The sequence below is a fragment of the Cyprinus carpio genome, chromosome A10 (genome assembly GCF_018340385.1).
Source record: "Cyprinus carpio isolate SPL01 chromosome A10, ASM1834038v1, whole genome shotgun sequence".
In the NCBI taxonomy this organism is placed as follows: domain Eukaryota; kingdom Metazoa; phylum Chordata; class Actinopteri; order Cypriniformes; family Cyprinidae; genus Cyprinus; species Cyprinus carpio.
The window spans coordinates 20,418,592-20,441,042 of record NC_056581.1 but is presented as its reverse complement, the minus strand read 5'-3'; the positions used below and the strand labels follow the sequence as shown (position 1 = coordinate 20,441,042).

General features: G+C 31.0%; 1 protein-coding gene across 1 annotated transcript in view; it reads right to left on the bottom strand.

Moving 5' to 3' along the window:
* LOC109102057 (netrin receptor UNC5C-like) overlaps positions 1–17,657 on the bottom strand; it is a 25,531-nt gene extending 7,874 nt beyond the window's left edge. Inside the window, 4 exon segments of the mRNA XM_042765704.1 lie at positions 5,430–5,582; positions 6,281–6,379; positions 9,840–10,175; positions 17,426–17,657. Coding sequence (XP_042621638.1) covers positions 5,430–5,582; positions 6,281–6,379; positions 9,840–10,175; positions 17,426–17,642 — 805 coding nt within the window. The 5' untranslated portion in view covers positions 17,643–17,657.
* Between the last annotated feature and the right edge of the window lie 4,794 nt (positions 17,658–22,451).

Here is a 22,451-nt window from a genome sequence, read left to right as displayed (position 1 = left end):
TTATTATTAATTAAAAAAAATCATCCATTATTTTTAGCAAAAAACAAGACGGTTTATATATAGTACTACTTGTGTGTTAATATTTTTTCACATTATTTCTGATGTTTGTCCAGCTTCAGTTCCTGAGTAACTCATACTGGCCACTAACAGTGTGTATAAAGAGCCCCTAATGAGTATGTGTGTGTGTGTGTGTGTGTGTGTGTGTGTGTGTGTGTGTGTGTGCTCTCGGTGACCTCTGACCTCATGTTCGTGCTGGTTTGAGTCTGTCTCTTATTACAGTCGTCTGTAATCCTGACGCTCGCATGAGATCCATGCTGTCATTAATTTCATCCCATTACGACGAGAGAAAAGGAATTAAGATACTTTATCGTCGGCTTGGCTGTTAAACAGCGGTTATGACTGGCCATTAGCCTCTTTAACGAATCCTGCGGGAGCGCGGGATTTGAGAGCGTTAGCAAGATAATTAGCAAACAGGATGGAAAACTGAGCTAATGCCTTCCAGAATGATTTATTCACTCCAGCTCTCAGTCGATTCATCAGAGCAGACGCACTATCAATGTCTATCAAAAACACAACCCAGGCACAGCCACACCACAAAGTCATGGATGTTTTTATATAATCTTTTCTAATAATAATATAATATATAATATGAAAAAATTTAATTATATTATATCATTATAATATTATATAAAATGTGATTATTAATTTACATTTTATTTTAATTTATATATTATACATATATTTTATATAAATATATAATATATATCTATTATTTTTTATTTTAAATTATAACATTATTATAATAAATAAATATATATATATATATATATATATAATACAACTTTTTTATAAATAAATTATAATACTATTATTATTATTTTATTATACATTGAAACAGTTTACTAAAAGCATTGCTAGAATTTTTAATAATGCATTTTTTATTATGTAACGAAATCAATAATTTTTCTATTGAATACATTTATGGAAACTTATGGAATATTTATGTAAATGTATCTTTTATCTTTGTGATATTAAAAATATAATATAACAAAAATATTTAATTACATTATTATTTATTTTTGATTAAAATTTTAAATTAAAATAAATGTATCTTATCTTTGTGATATAAATAATACTTATTATTATAATAATCTTCTAGATTTTTAATAATGCATTTTTAATTAAGTGATTTGATTGCTATTACTTTCACTATTGAATGGATTTATGGATATTTCTATTTTATAGTTATGTAAATGTATTTTTTATCTTTGTGAGCCAGTGCTGCTTTTTATCATCCGAGCCGACGCCCCCCTCAAAAAAATAAGAGCTACTCTCTCTCTTTTTTTCATCAAATCAAACATAAAATAAAATAGACTCTGGAAAAATGCTGCATTCACAAGAAAAAAAAAAAAATGAAACACATTTTGTGACCAGCGCTTGGCAAACATCAAATCAAAGCGTCTGCGAGTGGAAAAATAATATTTACAGTGCAGAGAAAGGCGTGTGGAACTGACTGCTCTCTCGTCAGGATGGAGATGTGTTTTGATGCCACATCATTGGTGGGAAAGAAATATTTACTAGCCACGTCTGATCAAGCACACTCATCATCACCAGAGCGAAGGAAAGAGCTCATCTACGACAGACATGACAGACTCGGATGCAATCGATAGTTATTTCTTTGTTTTAAAGGTCCGGACGCATCTGTGGTGTTATTGCCTGGGCATCCATCACAGTCATATCTGTCTGTAACGGCATATTTCTCATACGCTGAGTGTGAAGAACAACAACATGTGAGGAAAATTCAGTGCTGCCGAAACCAAGAAATCCAGACTTTTCACAAGATGAATATTCTCATCACTTAAAGGAAAAGTGCAGCCAAAAATGCATCTTTATCATTAAGTCATTTGATTTATGAAATTGAAGTTGTTGAAATGAAATGCATGAAAATCAAGTGCATAAATGAATGCAGAACACCGATTTTGAGTCATATGGCTTCATTAATAGGTTGATTCACAATATGAATGTCATTAAGTCATGTGATTTTTTATAAATGAGAGAAACAAACAAATTAAGTGCATGAAAATGCATTGCCTTAATGAATGCAATACATCAGATTTGAATATGCATTCATGTGCATGAGTCATGGATTCATTAATAAGCTGACTACCAAAAAACTGCATAAATCATATGATAGTTTTATGAGAGAAACAAACTTCACATTCAAGTCGTTATGCATTAAGTGCATGAAAATGCATTGCATAACTGAATGCAGAACAATTTTGAATATGCATATGGTTTCATTAATAGGTTGTTTCACACTTTAAATGTGTCATCAAGTCATGTGATTTTTTGAAATGAGAGAAACAAACAGAAATTGAAGTCGTTATTCATTAAGTGCATGAAAATGCACTGCATAAATAAATGCAGCACATCTGATTTGAATATGCATGAGCATGCATGAATCATATGGATTACAGTTATGATGTTTTTTCTCATTTTCTGGAGCATCCACCTCCACTCGTTTCCAATTTTAGGTCAACTACTCCTTTCATCCTGATTCTCTTTTTTTGTGCCAGTGTCAGCTGACCAGGTCTTTTCTGCGTGTGCCTTGACAGGAAGCTAAAAACAGGATTCTTCTTTCTAAATCAAATTTCCATTTAATTTAGAGCCAAAACTGAAGAATGCATTGAAGCCAAACGAACATCTGTTTTTCTCTGGATCAGATTATGCACGCAGGGAACAAGCTTCTGAATGATGAAAACTGTACGAGGGACCGCAGCGTCTCTGGGCAACAGGAAGCGCTCATTATTTCAAACCAAAGAGAGAGAGAGACTGAGGGAAGAGCCCGGGATGAAATACATTTGACAAGAGTTTATCTCATCTGAAGACAACAGGACGCCGCTCTCCTCGTGAGCAGCTGAAGGCGATCCAAGACTGCTTCATGTGTGATAAGAGGAGACAAGGTCACAGACTGTTGCTGAGCAGCTCAAAGCTGTGTCTCTCTGGAGAGAGCAGTGAAGAGTCACACTGATGGTGACAGCTGCTCCGAGTTGGCATCATTCGCCTTGATTTTCCCATGTGTGTATGTTCCAAAATACACACACACCAAAAAAACAACACACCAAAAAAACATTTCGCCTTGATTTTCCCAATGTCACAGTGATCAGTATATTCACACACTAAACAAACAGTCGTGCTGGACTATATTCATATATATATATAATTGTAGGAATTAAACTCTTGTTTTACATATAATATTCATTTCAAAAAATTGAAAACAGAAATATTTGCAAATTCACAGTGACAATAATTTGGTCTGTTCAGTGTTATTTTAGTATTACTTACTATTATACTATTTCAAAATATTTTAATTACTTTTTAGTTTTATATTTTTAAGTAACTTTAATTTTTTTTTAATTTTTATTTTAAAGTAATTTTAATTGCTTTTGTCATTTTTATTTTTACATTAATTTAATTATAACCAATTTTAATAGTTTTAGCAATTTAGTAATTTTAAGTGTAACATTTCTATTTTTCATTCAAGTTGAAGTTATTCATCTAATATTGACTGCATATTATAATTTATTACAGCTTTATTTCAACGACAGAAATCATTTTGTTTGTAATAATATTACATTATAATAGTGTGTAAACTATACAAGGATTATTTATTATATTATATTATATTATAAGTGTGTAAATTACACAAAGATTTCAGGAAAGTCTGTATTTTTATAGACATTTCAGTGACAAACTTTAACACCAAAATGTGGCTTTTGTCATGTTTAATAATTTTTAGTTTTTATTATTATTATAACTACTTTTTATTATTACTTTTTTTGTTTTGTAATTGTTTATTTTTTATTTTAATATATATATTTAATATATATATTATACATATTTCTTACATTATTTTTTATTCATTCATTCATTCCTTAATAAAAGCTATTTGAGTTTTAGTAAATTTTAGTGCTTTAACTTATTCATCCAGTTGGATGTTAAGAATAACAACACTGAGCCTGTCGGTGCTAGCAATAGTCCAATAAGTCTATCATGATTGTGCCACAATATTCTTGGAGTAGCACAGAGCTGCATCTGAACAGCGCGGTACATGAATACGGTTCACAGCTACCATCTCCTCCTGGTGAATGGCGAGGCCAGTGTGTGCGCCGTCTGGCTGATAACAGGCTGTTCTTCTTCCTAATTAACCGAGGGTTTGTGTTGAGCAGGACCCGCGGGCCGTGCGGTGCGTCCGCTGACAGCTGTCTGATTTTTGGGCAGCAGCGAGCGTCCCGGCCGTCTGATATCCAACAGGACACCGGCCGGATCTCCGCAGGGGGTCGCGCACATACACATATAAACACACACTCACACAAACACGTCTGACCTCCGGCTGCTTCAGTCCAGCAATCAAAGTCAAAACAGACGCGCCATATTAATAGAAAAACCAGTGCAACAAGTCTGCTCTGTAAAAATAGACTCCTCTATATATTATAAAAATTTTAAAAAAGATTTTATAGTTTATTTTTAGTTTAATTTTTTAAAAATATTTTCTCATTTTTGTATGTCTAAAAATGTCTTACTTAATAATTATTTCAGTATTATACATGCATACACACATTATATAGACATACACAGTATATACTTAGCTGAAATTACATTTGTTTACATTTAGAAATTACAATTTATATAAATTACTTCAAGTAACACAAATGTTTTTTATATATATATATATAAACTATGTTTTTATTAAATCATGCTTTTTTTTAATTACTTTTTTTATTAAATATTTTATTTTTAATTAATGATAATAAGACTGGTCTCACCTTTCAATTATAGCAGCCGCTGTAGAAATAGAAATTTTATTCATTTTAACTAGTTTTGATATTTCAGATTTCCTATTTTAATTTCATTTTGTTTAGGTTTAATGAATATTTTAGTAATGTTTTAATGTTTTATTATTTTAGTTAAGTATGTCTATATAGTATTGTTATATATATATATATATATAATATATAATATATATATCTATATATATATATAATATATATTAATACATATTTAATACAGATAAATAGATAGATAGATACATTTATTAATTTTGAAAAAAAATTATTCATTTAATGTTTATTATTTTATTACAACTATGCATGTATGCGCGTATATATATATATTTGTTTGTAGGTTTTATTTTCAGTTAACAGCCTGGTCCTGCCATTCAGGTCTTTATGTCCATGACATTCACCACATCAACCTGAAAACTGCAGTTTTATTGAGAATCCGAGCTCAAGAAGCTGAATTTAAGAGACCACTTGCATCAAGTTACCAAACACTACTAATCTGAAGTGTTTTCAGGGTTCTCACACTTTTTGAATTGCCTTCATTTTTCCAGTACTTTTACAGCATGTCTGTGTGGCTCCGCCCACTCACCTCCCACTGGCCCTGCTGTGATTGGCTCCTGAGCTGGATGAGCCAGTCCTCGCTGTCGGCCTCGGCGCAGTGGTGCATGGTGATGATGACGGGTCGGGTCAGGAGAGCTCCGGGAGGACCGCAGCTGACCACCGGACTCTCAGGACCGTCTCCTGTGTGTCGTCCACCTGCGGCCTGAACACACACACACACACACACACACACACACACACACACACACACACACACATCAGAGACAGAGAGTTTTTGTTTTAGTAATCTTAGTACTTCAGATTATTTCTTTTTCAGTTAGTTACCAACGCAACATTTCTAATTAGTTATTTATGTAATATATACTGTATATTTTAATTTATTTCATCGTTATTTCTGTCACAGAAACAATTTCTACACTGATTAATAACAACACTATTTTTTTAAATATTTTGCCTTTTTATATTTATTTCTACACACACACACACACACACACACACACACACACACAAATATTATATATATATTATATAAACTAAATATAACACAAAGATAATAAATAAATGAAAATGAGAAGTGTTTTAATATTTATATATTATATAAAAAAAAAAAACAAAAAAAAAATAAAAAAAAAAAAAAAATAAATAATTGTATTATGTTTAATTAATGATAATAAGCCTGGTTATGCCTTTCAATTAAAATAGCTGCTGTAGAAACTGAAGTCTTATCTAATTTTTTAATTATATTTTGAAGTAGTTTTTTATATTTCCAAATTTAATTTATTTTAGTTTAATTTTTAGTTAATATTTCAGGATCTTATTTTAACTTCTTTTTTCTTCCCATGGTGCTACAGTCCCGTCGTGGGGCCGTTTGTCAGGGCGGGGACGTTACCTCATGCTCTCCTTCCTGTGAACCGTCACGTACATCTCATAGACGCGGCCCTGAGGGATGGCCCCCGCTGGCACCAACAAGCTCACGCCTGCGGAGAGACACACACATCGTCAGCCTGCCAGCCGGTGACCTCTGTGACCCGCGTGTGCCACACACTCCTGCACTCAGAGCTGAAGCCCCGTCAACATCTCACACACACACACACACACGGCTGATGAACTCCTCCAGTCTCACAGACGCTCATCGATTTCTCGTGTCCTTCACCTGAACTTCCTTCGAGCGACTGTCACTCACCAACAACACTAACACACACTTCATGAAATCAAAATCATGTTCCAGCTCTTATTATCAACCATTCGTCAGCACATGTAATTTTTTTTAAAATTATAATTTCTTTAATACAAGTGATGAGTGTAATAATAAAATGTCAGCAACAAACAAAACCAACAAACAAGTGAAAAAAAAAAAATTTCTAGATCACTTAACTAAATAATAATAAAATGTATTATATATTGTATTATAAATAATACATTTATCTTAAATATAAATAAAAAAATATATATATAATATTAAAATATAAAAAATTAATTCCACATAATAATACTAATAAAATACTTTCTAGATTACTTAACTAAATAATAATAATAATAAAATGTATTATATATAATTAATTTATATTATGAATAAATAAAAAAATAAAAATAATGAAATATAAAATAAATAAATTACACATAATAATAATAATAAAATACATTCTAGATCATTTAACTAAATGATAATAATAAAATGGATTATATATTATATAATAAATTTATATTGAATATGAATAAATAAAAAACTAAAAATAATAAAATATTAAATAAATAAATTCCACATAATAATAATAATAAAATACATTCTAAATCACTTAATTAAATAATAACAAAATGTACTATGTATAATATTATATATAATAAATTTATATTAATAATGAATTAATAATAAATTAAATAATAATAAAAGATAAAATAAATACATTCCACCTAATAATAATAATAATAATAAAATACATTCCAGGGCATTTCATTAACATAATAACAAAAACATTTAAACCTCAATTCTCAGTGAAATCTGGTAAGTAACACTTTTATATATATAGCATAAATAATAATAATAATAATAATAAATAAGTAAAACAAATAAATAAGAATAATAATAAATATATTAATACCTATATATATATATATATATATATATATATATTTATTGGCATTAACTTATTTTTTATTTTATTATTTTAAAATAAAAATACAAATAAAAAAATCACTCTGATCTGTCACTACAGACGTAAAACAGCTTGTGAATGTCATTTCATGCTGATTTTTCAATGGTCCATAAAAATATTTACTGTACAAAAGCAAACAGTCTATTTGAAACCTATATTTCACTACGTCTGAAAGACATTTGAATTGTTTCACAGTGTGAATCACGGCGTGTCCTAATTTCCCGAAAACCAATAAACTCCCGAATCCACATGCAGTTAACGAGGCGTCAGGAATCATCGGTTCACTTAAGACTCGTTCTCTGGCTTTCCTCAGGGAGTAACGCTGATGGTCCTCTCAGAGTGTCATAATCCTGTTATATGTAAGTCACTCTGAACACTGCTTCTGGATAATTTATGAGCTGCGCGCTGCTCTCGCGGGAGCCGTAAAGCTCGGCAGGAGCACTCAGTGAGACGCAGAGAGATCCACAGCAAAGTAAATGCTGTGCTAATATGGGTGAATATGAATTTCATGCTTCGTAAAAGACTCATCTGATGTTGTGAAATGAGCTCAGAGCTCAGAGATTCTCTCCAGTTCATCCAGAGCACTGACTGAAACTGACCTGCAAAACTCACGGCTACAAGATCATAAACATGAGCTCATTAACATATGACCGCCCACATTTACATAACATTTACTTTAAAATTAGAAATGTTAAAAAAGTGTAAAAACTGGAAAGTAAAACTAAAATGTCATATTTAAAAAAACAATATACAAAAGTAATACACAAAATTGCTATAACTTAAACTAAATGTAAAATAAAAATTGAAACATTAAAAATAAAATTATATTAATATATTCATATTAATAAAACACTACAATAATATAATTATAATAATATTTATAATAAAACTAATACTATTTCAAATATTTTTGTTAACTGAAATAAAGCTGAAATAAAATATAATCATTTACATTTATATTCATTTACATTTATAAGGAATAAATATATAATTGTTATGCATATATATATATATTTTTGCATTACAGTAACTAGAACTACATTTTCTTACACTACAATAATGTGAATTTGGAGGGAAATGTGCTTAATTTTCATGAAAATCTTATATAAATTTGTATATTTTTTGGGTCATTGTAAAAAAAAAAAAAAAAAAAAAAAATATAAATAAAAAATGAGTATATATAAAATATGAGCAGTACTAATATTTTACTATTACTATTATGTTGCTGTTATATTTATTATATTTATATTTCTTTATTTTATAATTTATTTTTAGTATGCTATTAGTTAGGTAAATTAAAAGTTAAATATTTCACACACGACAAATTAATTTTAAAGCAGTACATTATATCAACTTTACGATCAAAAAGGCTACATTAGTTAACTTTAGTTAATGCATTAACTAACATTAACTATCAATGAGCAGCACATTTGTTACAATATTCATTAATCCTTAAAAGTACATATGCTCAGGTCCCTAAAATAATACAAGATAAAACTTTTGAGTTGAATAATGTAGTAACAGATGAAAGATTAATAAATGCTTTAAAGGGGTCATCCAATGCCCATTTCACAAGTTGATATCATAATTAACTTAATAAAAAAAAAGTAACAAACATAATTTAAAAAAAATTTCTCAATGGTAGTGTAAAAACACATTTTTATCCTGTCGGAAACAGCTCTTTTCAGAGCACGCTGTTTTAGTGCATGTTCCTTTAAATGTTAATGAGCTCTGCTGACTCCGCCCCTCTCTTCCGAGCCGCTCTCTGAGGGACTGTTTACTTTAGCAGCATTCATCGTGAAACTTGTTAATTAGCACATTATTAGGAAAGGCGATTTGCAAAGCTTCATTAAAACCTTACACTCACTGCTTCTGTTGGTGAAGCTGGATCACAAATGATTCGCACGAACATAAGCGCATTTATATAGATCAGAGCCGCATTCTCTTCAGAAACAAACGTAAACGTCTTCAGATGACGACTGCTGCGTTCATTATGACATCCAACAACAGAACACCTCGATCTCTTAAGAGTCATACTTGTCTTCATCTGCTCCAGCGGAGAAACAATGGAGGACTGATGACAGTCACTCAGGGGGCGGAGCTACAGTAACGCTACTGTCAATCAAACTATTGTGGGAGGGGCCTGTCTGTGTGACTGAGATCAGCTCGAAATCATCATTATATTTTATCATTATAGGGAGGTTGTGTACACACACTGCTAAAACACACTTATGTTCAAACTGCTTGTAGCATCCGACGACCCCTTTAAAAGAGTTTAACTGACCTGAGTTGGGCACGATCAGATGGCCCCCGAGGGCGTTGAAGGAGCCGAAGGCGGTGCAGGAGGGGTCCCAGGAGCGCAGCAGTGTCTGTGTGCGGCGGCTGATGGTGTCGCTGTCGATCAGAGCGTGGGAGAGTTTGGGAGAGATGTCACACAGGTCCTCCTGCGGCGTCACCAGACCGGACGAGTTATACACCTTGATCTTCAGGTTGGGCAGCGGGTCCAGCAGGGGAGAGTTGGTCATGGGGATCTTATCAGAGACATCGTGGAGCGCGTACACAGGACCTCTGTACATGGCAGCAGCCGAGGTCAGGTCCGGAGGAGCCGTGAGCAGATCCGCTACACACAGAAACACACTTCAGACTTCTAAACTGTTTCGGCTCTACGTTTTCGTTCTCTTTCACATCGCATGAATGGAGAAATACATACAAAAAAATATCTAAAACTCACAATATATAAGAATACACACAAAAAAAATAATCATACACCTCAAAAGAAAACAAAAAATCCTGAAAAATATCAGTATAAAAACACCCATGCGTTTGGATTTAAAGGGACAGCAGCCTAATTTAATTACTGTTGCATGTGTCGTTAATGTTAATCAAGCAACAAAAGAAAGAGAGGAAATCACTCACTGCTCTTGAATGAATGACTTTAGTAACCCTAATAGGGATTCATCTAAATTTATTTATTAAATAAATAAGTCTGCTTGAAAGCATAAAAAATCATATTATATAACAATTGGAATTTCACTGAAAGGAGGACCATGTTCTTGTTTCTTTATGAGGAATGGTTTTAATTAATTTTAATATAAAGGCATCTTGTGTCATAACGGTTAAATCTGTGTCTATATTGCATGATAAAACCTTAATATCAAACCTATATAATGTACATTTTAGAGAAATGCTTAATAAATGCATTACATTGTAACTAAACCCATTAGATTTTTGATTAGATTTTCTACTGTAGATTTAGTCGACTAGAACTAAATCCATTCAGATGAATAAAATATTAATAAAACTAAATGGCATTTTAGTCAAAAGACTATGACTAAGACTTAATCAAAATATGCTGTCGAAATTAACATAAAAAGCAATATTTAAAAAAAATAAATATGACAAAATCAACAATAAAATAAAAGCTAATCAACAATGAAAGCTCATTCAAAAATTATATCAATTTATTAATATTAATGAAATACTATAGAAAGTATATAAATAATATTAATATTGAAACTAAAATGAAAATAAAAAAATAATTTAAAGAAGAGTTTAAGCTGGAAATAAATAAAAACAGAAACTGAAATGAAACCTAAATAGTGATACTTAAAAAAAAAAAAAAAAAAAAAAAAAAAATAATAATAATGTAATGTAAGCTAATGTAAGCTAAAAAATAAAATAAAATAAACATTAAAAAATATATTAATAATAATAAAACACTACAATAGTATATAAATAATATTTATAATAAAACAAACTATTAAAAATATTTTAGTTAATTGAAATAAAGCTGAAATAAAATATAAATATTAGAATATTAATTAAAACTTTAAAAGTTTTAACAGTAGAATTACTGTTAAGACAAAAAGCACATGATAAAAGAAATATAAATGCAAACTGAAAATAAAAATACAAAAATCTATTAATATTAATATATCAATCTGAATTAAAAAAGAAACAAATATATAAACTTAAATGTATTTATTAACACTGATAACAACTCTAACAGCGTGTAAATTATACTAAGATAACACTGCTGTGACGAGACATTGTTAGTTTGGTTTCTATTATTTTCTGCTGAAGTTCTTTGTGCAAACCTGTCGCATCTGTTTAGCACACGATGAGAAAGCATTATGAAGGCATCTGAGGTAAATCTAGTGGCCAACATTAATAAGCGCTTCTCACGAAAAGATCCTCCCCTTACACATCACAGAACAAAGTCATCATTAGTGTTTTTCCTCGTTAGTGTCTTTCTCTCGTTACGGCAGACAGCGGCGTCTCTGAGGGCAGCGGATGGAGAGCAGATGCTGCTTTGCCCTTCACAGGTACACTGATGAATATTCATGAGTGAGCGGCGAGTGGGCGGGGCCTCCTGACTCTTTCACGTGATGGAGAAATCTTTCATTAATCTGTTGTCTGTTAATCTATTGTTAATCTGACGGCGCAAACGAGTCACAAATCTGTCATCATTTACTCACTTTCATGTCATAAAAAAAGATATTTTTCGAACATTTATGGTCTTAACAACATTGGACCCCATTCACGTTCAAGTTATTTTAGTATCACTGAGATACTATTGTAGTTTTTATTAATATTTTAAGTTTTAGTAGTTTTCATTTTTTTTATATATATATTTTCTGTTACAATTTTAATTTTAGTTAAAGTTTCGTTAATTTGGTTGTGTCTTGCCAAAATTCCTTTATATAGTTTTATATAGTATTTCTATTTCAGTTTTAGTTATTTTAATAAATCAAATACTAAATGAAAATGAGAAATTATTTTCAACTAACTGAAATAAAATATTTTTACAATTTTATTTCACAATTTTTATTATTATTTCAATTTTCTTTCTTTCTTTTTTTTTTATTAACTATAATATCCCTGGAAAAAGAAAGTCATACATTGCCATTGTTTAAACATGTCTATATAGTTGTATTCATTTTTATTCAAGTTTTATTTATTTTAGTAGATCAACTCAATACTAAATGAAAATGAGAAACGTTTCTATGGCAACTAACTGAAATAAAACAAGCTTTTTATTTTATTTCAGGTTTTTATTTAGATTTATTATTATTTATTTATATATTTTTTTAATATATAAAGAAACGTTTTATGGTTTTATTGTGGTTTAGTTAACCATAATAACCCTGGAAGAAGAAAGTCACACAGGTTTGGAACAACATTTTTGGGTGAACTTTAAATTATTGTTTTAAATTAGAGCTGATGAAAAGCTCATAATTAATTAAATCATAAAAAAATAAAAAAAATAAAATAAAATCAAAATGAAAAATATAGTAATAAATAAAGTAATATAAAATAAAATAATTACTGATATATATATATATATATATTTTTTTTTTTTTACACCTGCATGTCATGTGATCATTAACCAACATCAGAGAACTGTAAATATGCAGATGTTCTGCTACATTATTGAATTTTTTGATCTTAAAGAAATATTTGAGCTCAGAGGGTTCTGATGGACAAAAAGAAGTAACTTTGTGTTTTCAAAACTGATCCTTGCAGTCCTCTTTGTCTCTTGGTCATTATATAGTTTGTGTGTGTCAACGCTGACGTGTTTTGCAGCTGAACGTCTCTCCAGCCTGATTCCTCTGTTTACACGCTGCTGCCGTTACACCTTCCACTAATTAACACTCAATGTGCCAGACGCACGCAGCTAATTACAGCGTCAGGATAACTAGCAGATCGACTTCACATCAAAGTGACAGACTTTATAATGACACGTCTGCAGAAACGCTGAATCGTGAGACTCTGACACACATCAGTTCTGTCACTCCATGAATGATGAAACTATCCTTACACTGACACACAAAGAGAAGTGCCATCAGTTCACCGGCGTGTGATGATTTCAGTAACTAGCAGTCAGTTCACTAGACCCCAGACTCCAATTAAATATACAGATATAACTGGTGTGCATTTACTGACTAGGAGCTAATAAAAATATCACAGAACCACCTCCAATCATGAGTTACTCTGCAGACTCTTTTGTCGGTCAAGTTATGATATTTCTTTTTCATAAGTCCAAAAAAACCAAAAAAACAAAACTTAAATATCATTAAAAATTATAAATGTCTTTACTGTCACTTCTGATCAATTTAATGCAGCCCTGATGAATAAAATTATTAAAAATTTGTATTTTAATTTTATTATTATTGATTAAACAATTTTTTTTTCTGTAAAAAATACTGTTCTATAATTACAAAAATGACTAATAATAATAATTTGACTAGTTGGATGACTACTTAAACACTACTGTTCTATAAATATATATATAAAAAATATAATATAATATAATATAATATAATATAATATAATATAATATAACAGACTACTACTACTACTAATATTAAATTGACTACTTGAATGACTATTTGTATTATTTATTATTATTATTGGTCAAATTAATATTTTTTAATATGTAAACACTACTGTTCTGTAAATATTAAAAAATATAATTTTGACTAATAATAATAATTAATTGACTAGTTGGATGGCTATTTATATTATTTTTATTATTGGTCAAATTAATATTTTTTTATACATTGTTCTGTAAATATAAAAAAACTATAATATTGACTAATAATAATAATAATAATAATAATAATAACTAGAATGTAAAGTTAGTGAACTAACTTTGATGTTGGCTTGGCCTTGGGGCAAAAGAGCCACAATACCCGTGTGTCCAACGTTCTTGAACTGCCTTGCTGCAAAAAAAAAAGAAAAAAAAAAAAAAAAACCTACAGCAGTATTTTTCTGTGGACCCTTGCTGTTTTCTGTTCTAATAAAAAGCCTAGGCTATCACAACAGCTTATGAACCCTTATGTGAGTACTATTATATTGACAATATGAAAATACATAACTAATATAGTTTCCTTTCTTCACTTTATGTGTGATAACTTGAGAAATATGTTGTCAATACTATTAAAATAAAAAAAAAGTAATGGTACTTAGGAGATAACAGTTGTTGCATAAATACTATAATGGGCTTTATTAAAGTTTATGAAAATAGAATGCATGTATATGCATTTTATATTTATGCACATAAATGAAACATTTTCAAATCTTTGAACAGATTTTGAAGTATTTGCTATCCTGTGGCGCCATCGAGTGGACAACATTAGCATTGTGGCCTTCATTTCTGAACAACATTATGAAAGGGGCCAATATTTTTTGAATGATTACAAATATTTAATGATTAGTTCACTGATAATATACCCACAGTAAAATCGAATTTACTAATTATGTATCTTATTTCATGCTTTAAGAGTTTATTTTTCAACTTACATTTTTAAGCAGTGATGAATGATAACTATGTGAGTTGATAAATTATTTGTTGCAATTATAATACATAAACTATATAATGATGACAAAATTACAACAGTTATTGTTTTCATAATATTTACTATTGACAATACAAAATATAGACATACAAAAAAGCAGCCAAGACGAATGATTTTCTGTTTTTTAGAGATTAAAATTGAAAACAGAAAGCAGCTGGTAAATGCAGTCACTTTAATATTCAAATCCAGTATAATGATCCATTTCCGATTTATTTTTCTACAGTTTATGTTCACGTGGCTGTTTTCGTTTATATTCGCACAGGTATTATGTATTTTTAAATAATCCTTTATGTGATTTGTCCCTTCTTGCACCGAAAAGCCAGAATCAGCGTCCTCTGTAATTCGAGAGATTGATGCAAGGTGTTATTCTGCCCTAAGACAAAAATATCTCACAAGCACTCATTTTAATCTCTATAATATATTCTTCTAATTGTTTTGTACTGATTCGCTGGAGTGTTTTAATGTAAAAGGCTGTAGTTTCTGTGTGTACACTTTTTTCCCCTTCGAGTGTTTAGAAAACGGCCGTCTCGCGCTGTCAAATAGTCTTTCATTTAAACCTCTCACAAACACCTGAATTTAGCTCTTGTTGTCTTCTAATGGGTGGATTGTGTGCAATCGCTGTAATATTTTATTTTTAAAAGCTCTTAAAAAACTATAAAAAAGCTTTAACTGTGAGCACGATCGGACTGAACTCTCTCATCGGAGCGGTGATTTTTCTCTCGTCTTTTATACTGATCTCTGGCCAGACATCAATTATTAATGAGATCTGACCCGATAATAATAACATATGTTGTTTTAGCTTGTCAGTGTGAATGAAATGTGTATTTATTTGTCCGTTCTCTCGCTGAAAAGCCAGACATCACCGTGTTCTGGAGCGCAGAGCAATCGATGTGATGTTCAGCCCTTAGACAAAGAAAATCTCACAAGCACTCATAAACACTCATTTTCATCCGTATAATATGTTCTTCTAACTGTTTTGTGTTGATTCGCTGAAGTGTTTCTATAGTTTCAGTATGTAGACCTTTTTCCCCATGCCAGTGTTGAAGTCTCGCGCTGTCAGAGAGGCTGCTGCAAATGTTTAAGTTTCACAATTTACCAGCTCACAAAAATCTGAATTTAGCCGTTGGTTTGTTCTAATTGGTGGATTGTGTGCAATCGCTGTAATATTTAATTTTTAAAAGGTCTTAAACAAGAATAAATTCGTTTGTTGTGAGCCTGCACGAGAAGCCGCGTGGTCTCGCGCTGTCAAAACAGCTGACGCAAATCGTTCATTTTTTACACTTCATCAGCCCAAAAACACCGGTTTTAGCTCTTGGTGTGTTCTAATAGGTGGATTGTGTGCAATCGCTGTAATATTTTATTTTTTAAAAGGTTTTAAACAAGAATAAACTCGTTTGTTGTGAGCTCGTTGAGACTGAATGCGCTCATCGGAGCGATGATTTCTCTCTCGTCTTTCTCTCTGGTTCTGTGGCCAGATATCAATTATTAATAAGCCCTGACCCCTGTAATAATCAGATATGTTGGTTTAGCTTGTCAGTGTGAAATAAAATCATGTATGTATTTGTATTTTTAACCGATTTAAAAGTGAAACTAAGGCAGACTCCTCCCTCAGTCCCGGGAATTGCTCCTGTAGAGGCGCAATTTTTCTCAGACAATGGAAGTCTGAGGAAATTTCTGACATTTAATAATTAATAATAAAAAAACTGTAAGTCTAATCATTCTGAAAAGATATAGCAACAAACTACACCCCGTGCCCCAGGTCTCTGCCGAGTTTTTGGGGCTTGTGGCTTTTAAAGCCCTAGGAGGAGATAGGTTTGCTAATTTAGTCTCAGAAGAAGAAAAATAATAAGAAGTTTAAATAGCATAACAGTATGTTGTGCCAAGCCAACATAATAATAATAATAATAATAATTAATTGACTAGTTGGATGACTTGTGACTTATGCCTCTTCTTTACAATCTTAAAAGGCAATTTCTAGCCAATGAAATTAATTTGCAAAGCTACCAAAAAGAAAATCACACTCACTATTAATAGTGTTGGGGACTGTTTCAATTCTATTAATTCCAATTGTTTAGATTCCAGTGATATTATATATATATATGATGTCAAACATCTTTATTCTGTGACTTTTTACAAAGCGTTCTGTTACGGCTGAATATACCACAGCAAAAATACTGGACTAATATTAATTTCAAACATTAAATTGTTAAAGACAAGCTAACAAATCAATCAGCAATAGCATAAATAAACACAACTGAACAAATTTCAGGCACAGAAATCGAAATCAAAATTCAAAAACTGCATGGTTTTCTTTTCATTAATAAAATATGGACTAATCATCATTTAATTGATGAACATGTTTATTAGGCTGCTGTCTCTTTAAGACTGAACTAAAATACTGATACACTTGTGTTTTCTTCCTCATCTGTTTACGAGGACACACTCTCGATCCCTGACCCTGACTATGACCCAGGCCTGGGATAACACGAGGAAGACCCCGGTCTCGTACCTGTGCGCGCCGTCTTGATGTTGACCGGCTGGAATCCTCCGTTGAGCGCCGACGAGTCCATGATGTCCGAGTCGAAGTCTCGGTGGTTCTTCCGGTATTTCCGGTAGACGAACAGCGCCACGATGACGGAAATGACCAAACACATGATGACGGCGATGACGATGCCCACGTACAGAGCCACATCATCTGTGCTGGGGGCCGCTGGAGACACACACATCAGATCATCCAATCACTGAATCTGCTTTATAACATGAGTCTTGAACTCAGGTCTTCCATTACGTGAAGCTTTCACACTGATGTCAGACTGATTCATTCTTTTGATATGAATCACACATGAATCATCATGTCCTCCCCACAAAAATACAAAAAAAAAAAAAAAAAAACAAATAATTTAATCACTGAAACAAAATTTTGTCAATATATTATTAACAGTATTATGTATTTATTTATTTATTTTTTAATAGAAATTTAACAAAGTATTTTTTATTAATAATATAATTATTATATTATATAAATAATGTTTATCATTGCTGGAAATTCAACAAAATAAAATTATTATTAACAATATTATGTATTTACTTACTTTTGCTAGAAATTATTATTTTTTTAATTAATAATAGCATTATTATATTTTTTATTATTATTATTATATATTTGTTGAAAAATCAAACAAAAACAATTTTTTAAGATAAAAAAATATTAAAAAATAAAATTATTATTATTATTAATTCAACACAAAAAATGTTTATCATTGCTGGAAATTCAACAAAATAAAATTATTATTAACAATATTATGTATTTATTTATTTTTATTTTTGCTAGAAATTCAACCTTTTTTTATTAATAATATAATTATTATATTTATTTATTTATTATTATTATTATTTGTACAAACTACATTTACATTTCTATATATTTGTTGGAAATTCAAACAAAAACAATTCATTAATATTAAAAATATTATTATTATTATTATTATTATTATTATTACAATAATTATATCATTAAATTCAACTATTAAAATAATTCTAGAAATTCATTTTTTACCTTATTAATGTTTTTATCATTGCTGGACTATTCAACTAATCCATAAAATTATATTATTTAACAACATATAAATATGTATTTATTATTGCTGCTAGAATTCAAACAATTTTTTATTAATAGATATTTTTTTATTAATTAATATTATATTTATTTATTATTATTATTTGTACAAACTACATTTATATTTCTATATATTTGTTGGAAAGTCAAACAAAATCAATCCATTTATATTAAAATTAATTATTATCATTATTAATTCAACATATAAATAATGTTTATTATTGCTGGAAATTCAACAAAATAAAATTATTATTAACAATTTTATGTATTTATTTATTTTAATTTTTTGCTAGAAATATTTTTTTATTAATAATATAATTATTATATTTATTTATTATTATTATTTGTACAAACTACATTTATATTTCTATATATTTGTTAAAAAAAAAAAAAAAAACAAATAAATAATAAAAAAAATAATTATTATTATTAATTAAACAAAAAAAAAATCATTATTATTACTGCAAAAAAAAAAAAAAAAAAAAAATAATAAATAATTTATAATAAAAAATAATTAAAAATATATATTTTTGGTTGAATTCCCACTATATAGTAGGATTCAACAAAATAAAAATGATGTAAAATAACTCGTATCGTAATATTAGTTTCGTCACACCGCACAGAAACATTACAAGAGTTTGTGAAATGATGTTACATACACTGTAAGTCCAGTTAATACACAAGATGAGAAAGATAAGTAGTGTAATGAGACAGATACAAAACAGAGAGGAATAAACAGCACTGAAACAGATCTGAGTCTATGAGAATATACATAAAACATCACTTCATTACAGACCACGTCTAGAATTCAGAACTTTCTCTCCTCCGTTCATGCTGTCACTCCTCACATCTCTTTCCGTCATGAAAACGTCCCAGTGATTATGTGGAACGGAAACTGGCCTCTGCAGTGTTTGACAAGCCGTCATTAGAAGCAATACTTTGCCCTCCTTTCCATAGAAACAGTCCCTTTGTCCCGCCGATAATTGTGAAAAGTGCAATTTCCTGTCAAAGCAGTGGGCCTCCGGCGACAGGCGTGTCTCTGAAAGTACAGAGCGCAGGCGACCTCCTGACGGACCGGTTACACCAATGCATGCTCCTAATTCTCTCATTTCTGAGAGTCAAAACACTGATGGGAGTCACAGACCGACTGAAACAGCGCTGTTTCTCACATCCAGCAGCAGAGGGCGCTCTCAGCCATCACTACAGGACACAGCCCACTGCATACTGTTTCACACTACTGTGTGTGTGTGTGTGTGTGTATGTGTGTGTGCTTTTAACATATTGATTCATTCTAATCAAAGGCTTATAAAACACATCAAATTAATACTCAATAATAAATTGACTTGAAAAGCAACACTACTTAGTTTTTAATGAGGAATGTATCTTTAATACCTGTGTATTTTGTCTTACTGCACTCATTTTTATTTGATTTTTTTTTTTCATGTCAAGTAGAAAAATGTTAAAATAAGGGACAAAATAAGAGAGAAATCTACCGATGCAGAGAGTCAAAACTGACTTGTATTCAAGAAATGTCAGAAACAAGTCTTAAAATTTATGCAGGGTTGCTTAAAATAAAATAAATTAATAAAATAAATATTAAAAATATTTTTGTATTTAGTACTAAAATAACTGAAATAAAAATTCATATATATATATATATATATATATATATATATATATATATATATATATTATATAATGCTAAGATATTTTTAATTCTTAAATGTATAGTAAAACTTGTTTGTTTTAATTTTAAGCAATTTTAAAAAAATTTATTTGATATAACATAACAGAATAGAGTAGAATAGATTATATTTGAGACCACACTGAATTTGATAGATTTTTTAATTTAAATAAAGATTTATATACCCAATTCAATCATATTTATTTTACAAATACTAACTGTAAATTATTCAAATTGTTTTTATGCAAAACAAATATATTTTTTAAACCAACTATACTAAAATAACACCAAGTAACATACTGAATTAGATTTTTAAGTAGAATGTATTTTCTTGTAAAACATCCTCCAATAATCTAATTACAACTTTATATCATTTCTTTTAAGTGGACTAATTTAGAAGTCTTTTTTTAATTTTATTTATTCATTTTTGCAGACTTAGGGGCCGTTCACACAGAATGTTTTGTACTGAGCTGGGATGCAGTCTGAAAGCATGCGCCCTCAGTAGGCGTCTGCAGAGTGCGTAGTGTGCAGTCAGTGTTTGTGCTGATGATATAAAGTGTCTACTCTATTATGTCTATTGGTTTATGAGCGAGCCGTAATAACCTGCAGTGCTTAAAGAGAGCCAGCTTTCATTCAGATCAACCTGTAGCTCTCGTGTTAGTGGCCTTCCGTTGATTAAAAATGCATGTGTGTGTGTGTGTGTGTGTGTGTGTGTGCGCGTGCGTGCGTATGTATGTGTATGTGTGTTTTTGTGTGTGTGTGTGTGTGTGTGTGGTGTCTGTGTGTGTGTGCGTGCATGTGTGATCCTGTGAATCTGGACACTGTGAGTGTGATCACGTGTTGTGTGTGTGTGTGTGTGTGTGTGTGTGTGTGTGTGTGCGTACGTGTGTGTGTGCGTGCATGCATCTGTGTGTGTGTGTGTCCTGTGAATCTGGACACTGTGAGTGTGATCACACGTGTGTGTGTGTGCGCGCGTGTGTGCGTGCATGCATGTGTGTGTGTGTGTGCGTGTGTGTTGTGTGTGTGTGGTGTGTGTGGTGTGTGTGTGCGTGTGTGCGTGCATGCGTGTGTGTTGTGCGTGCATGCGTGTGTGTGTGTGTGTCCTGTGTGGACACTGTGATGTGATCACGTGTGTGTGTGTGTGGTGTGTTGTGTGTGTGCGTGTGTGCGTGTGTGTGTGTGTGTGTGTGCATGCGTGTGTGTGTGTCCTGTGAATCTGGACACTGTGAGTGTGATCACACGTGTGTGTGTGTGCGCGCGTGTGTGCGTGCATGCATGTGTGTGTGTGTGTGCGTGCATGCATGCGTGTGTGTGTGCGCGTGTGTGTGTGTGTGTGCGTGCGCGTGGCATGCGTGTGGTGTGTGCGTGCATGCGTGTGTGTGTGCGTGCATGCGTGTGTGTGTGCGTGCATGCGGTGTGTGGTGTGTGTGTCCTATCCATGAAAGTGGTACACTGTGAGTGTGTCACCACGTGTGTGTGTGTGTGTGTGTGTGTGTGTGTGTGTGTGTGTGTGTGTTTTGTTACTTTTAAATTTCAAATACAAATGTGTGTGCATGCGTGTGTGTGTGTCCTGTGAATTCTTTACACTCAGACTCCCATCACAAATATATTTGATGGTACCGGCCATTTTTAGAGAGAGGAACGTGTTATGTGTGTGTGTGTGTGTGTGTGTTTGTTTAAGCGCTCAATTTTACTTTTTTTTTAATGTGTGTGCGTGTGTGTGTGTGTGTGTGTGTGTGTTTGCACGCCTGCAGCTGCTGCAATTTTAAAGGTAGCAGCAATCAATGTCACGATCGGCGCCACACGACCCCTCGCGGAGTTTAATCACTGTGACATTACAAATTAATCTCACTAATGACGCTCTGACATTGGAAGAGCTTTACATGTGAACACACAAGCTCTGAAACATTTCTCAGATAAAAACTGCAGTTATGATTTAAAATGTGATTTAAAATAAGCTCCAGGTTTGCTGTGTTTGTTTGTTTGGCCAACAATTATGTGATTATATATTAATGTGATTATAATTTATTATTATTATTATTATTAAATAAAGATATTTAAAACATAAGAAATACAAAATTATTACTATTGTAATATTTGACTAAAATAAAAAGGCAAGTATTTAAGAAAAACAATATTACATTACTGTAATTTATATTGTTATTTATTTACAATATTACATTATTGTTATTTACTATTATTATTATTGTTATGATTATAAATTATTATATAATT